The 2500-nt window shown below is 38.9% G+C and overlaps 1 protein-coding gene across 3 annotated transcripts in view; it reads left to right on the forward strand.

The window, feature by feature from the left end:
* Window positions 1–2500, forward strand: part of LOC138042947 (adhesion G-protein coupled receptor D1-like) — a 191347-nt gene that overhangs the window by 173016 nt on the left and 15831 nt on the right. For all 3 annotated transcript variants that reach the window (XM_068889015.1, XM_068889013.1, XM_068889014.1), the window contains 2 exons: window positions 1019–1107; window positions 2345–2437. In XM_068889015.1, coding sequence (XP_068745116.1) covers window positions 1019–1107; window positions 2345–2437 — 182 coding nt within the window. The remainder of the gene's footprint in view (window positions 1–1018; window positions 1108–2344; window positions 2438–2500) is intronic.

Consider the following 2500-nt stretch of genomic DNA (forward strand, 5'->3'; position numbering starts at 1 on the left):
GCTTTCTAGAAACGATTTCCAAATACTGAAAAGTTTTAATAGGATAATTCTTCTCTTGTAGTGATCATCTGTGTAAATCAAGTGAGGCTATGATCCTCTCAGTTATGAAGGCAATTTGTAGTAACTTCGTAGAGAAGCCTGAAAAATTCAAAATTTCAACGGTGTTTTAACCCGTGAACTCGCGATGCCGTTGCGACGCTCTGACCAACTGAGCTATATGAAGCCACTGATGTTGGGAGCTGGTCATTTGTGGGTTCATATCTTCCCTTGACGAATGAATCAACGAACGAAATGATATATGAAATAAATCATATATTGAACTGCAAATATGTAATTCAAGTGAAGCTATGATCGTTGCAGTTATGAACGCAATTTGAGCAGTTGCATAGAGAAGCCTGAAAAATTCAGGACTTGACGGGGTTTGAACCCCTGACTTCGAGATGCCGTTGAAGACGGTGCAGGGATAACGCAGTGGTGAGAACACTCGCCTCCCACCAATGGGGTCCGGGTTCAATTCCGGACTCGGCGTCATATGTTGGTTGAGTTTGTTCGTTCTCTTCTCTTTACGCAGTGTGAAACGAATGACGAGGTTTATGTGGTTTTAGACGCAGACTGTAATAATGTGATCTGCAATCCACCAAACTACAATTCACTTCGTCACTAACTATAAATATAGCATGATTTTTTTTTTCGTGGATCGTCAGGAAGGGTCATACACAATTAAAATCTGTTGGAAGAAAGACTGCTAATACTGCTGAATGTATAATGTCAATTTTCAATCAAGGTTGACCAATTGGTCGATTTTTCTACTGTTTTATTGTTGTTGCTATTTCAAAATAGCAACAACAACAGTCTTTTTTGTATTTTTATGACAGTATATATTTTAATAGCACACCTTTTAGAAAAATAGGCCTCAGTCCAGTTTTTTGATAAGACCTGGCGTTACACTTTTTCTACCTTAGTGCTAACGAGTAGCAGGAGTAGTAAATTCGTACTTCATACCTTTCTTATGCTTAAGATATTCCAGACGAGTATTGTGCAGAAGCAGGAGATTCAAGGTATCCCAATTACATTGTAGACTGCAACGAGTTTCCTGACTCGGTCAAGGTAGGAGTTAATAAAGCTTATGAATCAGACATAGTCTGATGTTGCTCTGGATTGGAAAATTGTGAACGTAGCTTAAAAGGTTTCAGTTCAAAGATTCGATGTTTTGACACTCCTGTCTAGTGTCATCATCAGGGTTGTGATGTAAAGCTCTCGCAAGAGCCCTTCTCTTACATTCTCACAAACCATGTTTGCTAAACAAAAAAAGGGTGCACTCATTAATAGTAATAAATTACCGGTAAGGTCTTCTTTTTTTAATAATATGCAAATACAAGGCACAAGACAGCAGTGTCAAAACTTCTTAAGCGTAGAATAAGGAAAGTGCATGACCAAAAATACCTTTGCGGATATGTCGTTTATCTTGATGAAAAATGCTTTGCTGATTATACCCGAAATGCTTAATTTTGTAAGTTCGAGTTCAAGTCTGTTTCTTTGGGGTCAAGACTTTATCTCCATATGCGCAAGATTTCGTTTTTCGTTAGTTTCTTAATTTTAGTCCTTTTCAATCATTGACACTTGCCTCTCTGTTAAGGGCTTAGGTATTCCAATTGCGAGTCAACCCTGGGACTGTTAACTGAGAGACGCTTATAAAATCCTTTGGACCCGCATGCTATTAGCCGGGGAGGAAGTGGATGTAAAAACGCCCTGCAGTTAGCAGAACACGAGTTTTGTTTTGCAGTACTTGACTGAAAACGAGTCAGTGTTTTGTTACGCTACTTATGGTTCACTATCAGGTAGCAGATGTGCATTACCCAGAAACCTCGATCTGAGAAGGAATGGGGCCCATCAGTTTACAACTATCTATAGTTTTATACTGACGACTACAACTAAATTTAAGTGGCTGAAAAAAAAAGAACATGGCGGCATTGCGCTCATGCAGTTCCCAACCATGAATCCCACGTGCGACTAGCGGACCAATCAGAGGCGTTGTGGTCATCAAGCCCAATCTGACTGGTCATTATTCGACGGGACCTTATTCTAGTTTTAGATACAACCATAAGTTAATTTTTCAAGGCAAAATGAGAGAGATCGACACCCTTAGATCAATTATGGACTTCTGCAGGTAGTGACTTTTGACTAAACCCGTATTAGGCCGAAGTAAAGACCTCAGTAGAAATACCCTAATTTTATTGTTTTTGTTTTAAATATTCTTTTGCTTTTTCATGTATGATTGTGCTAATGCAAGCCGTTGCAGCATTTCCTTGAAATTTGCTGTTGAATTTGTCGTTGTTTTATTCAGGTTGACAAGGCAATAGCCATATTAAAAAAGTTGCAAGCTCTTGTTGAGAACAAAATGAATCCTTCACCTGATTTCCTGCGTCAGATAATGGAGGTAAACGAAGCTCCTGTTGTCACTGAAGGATTTTGGTTTCCACTTTACAGATGTTTCTAACTT

This window comes from Montipora capricornis, chromosome 3 (assembly GCF_036669925.1).
Source record: "Montipora capricornis isolate CH-2021 chromosome 3, ASM3666992v2, whole genome shotgun sequence".
NCBI classification, from domain to species: Eukaryota; Metazoa; Cnidaria; class Anthozoa; order Scleractinia; family Acroporidae; genus Montipora; species Montipora capricornis.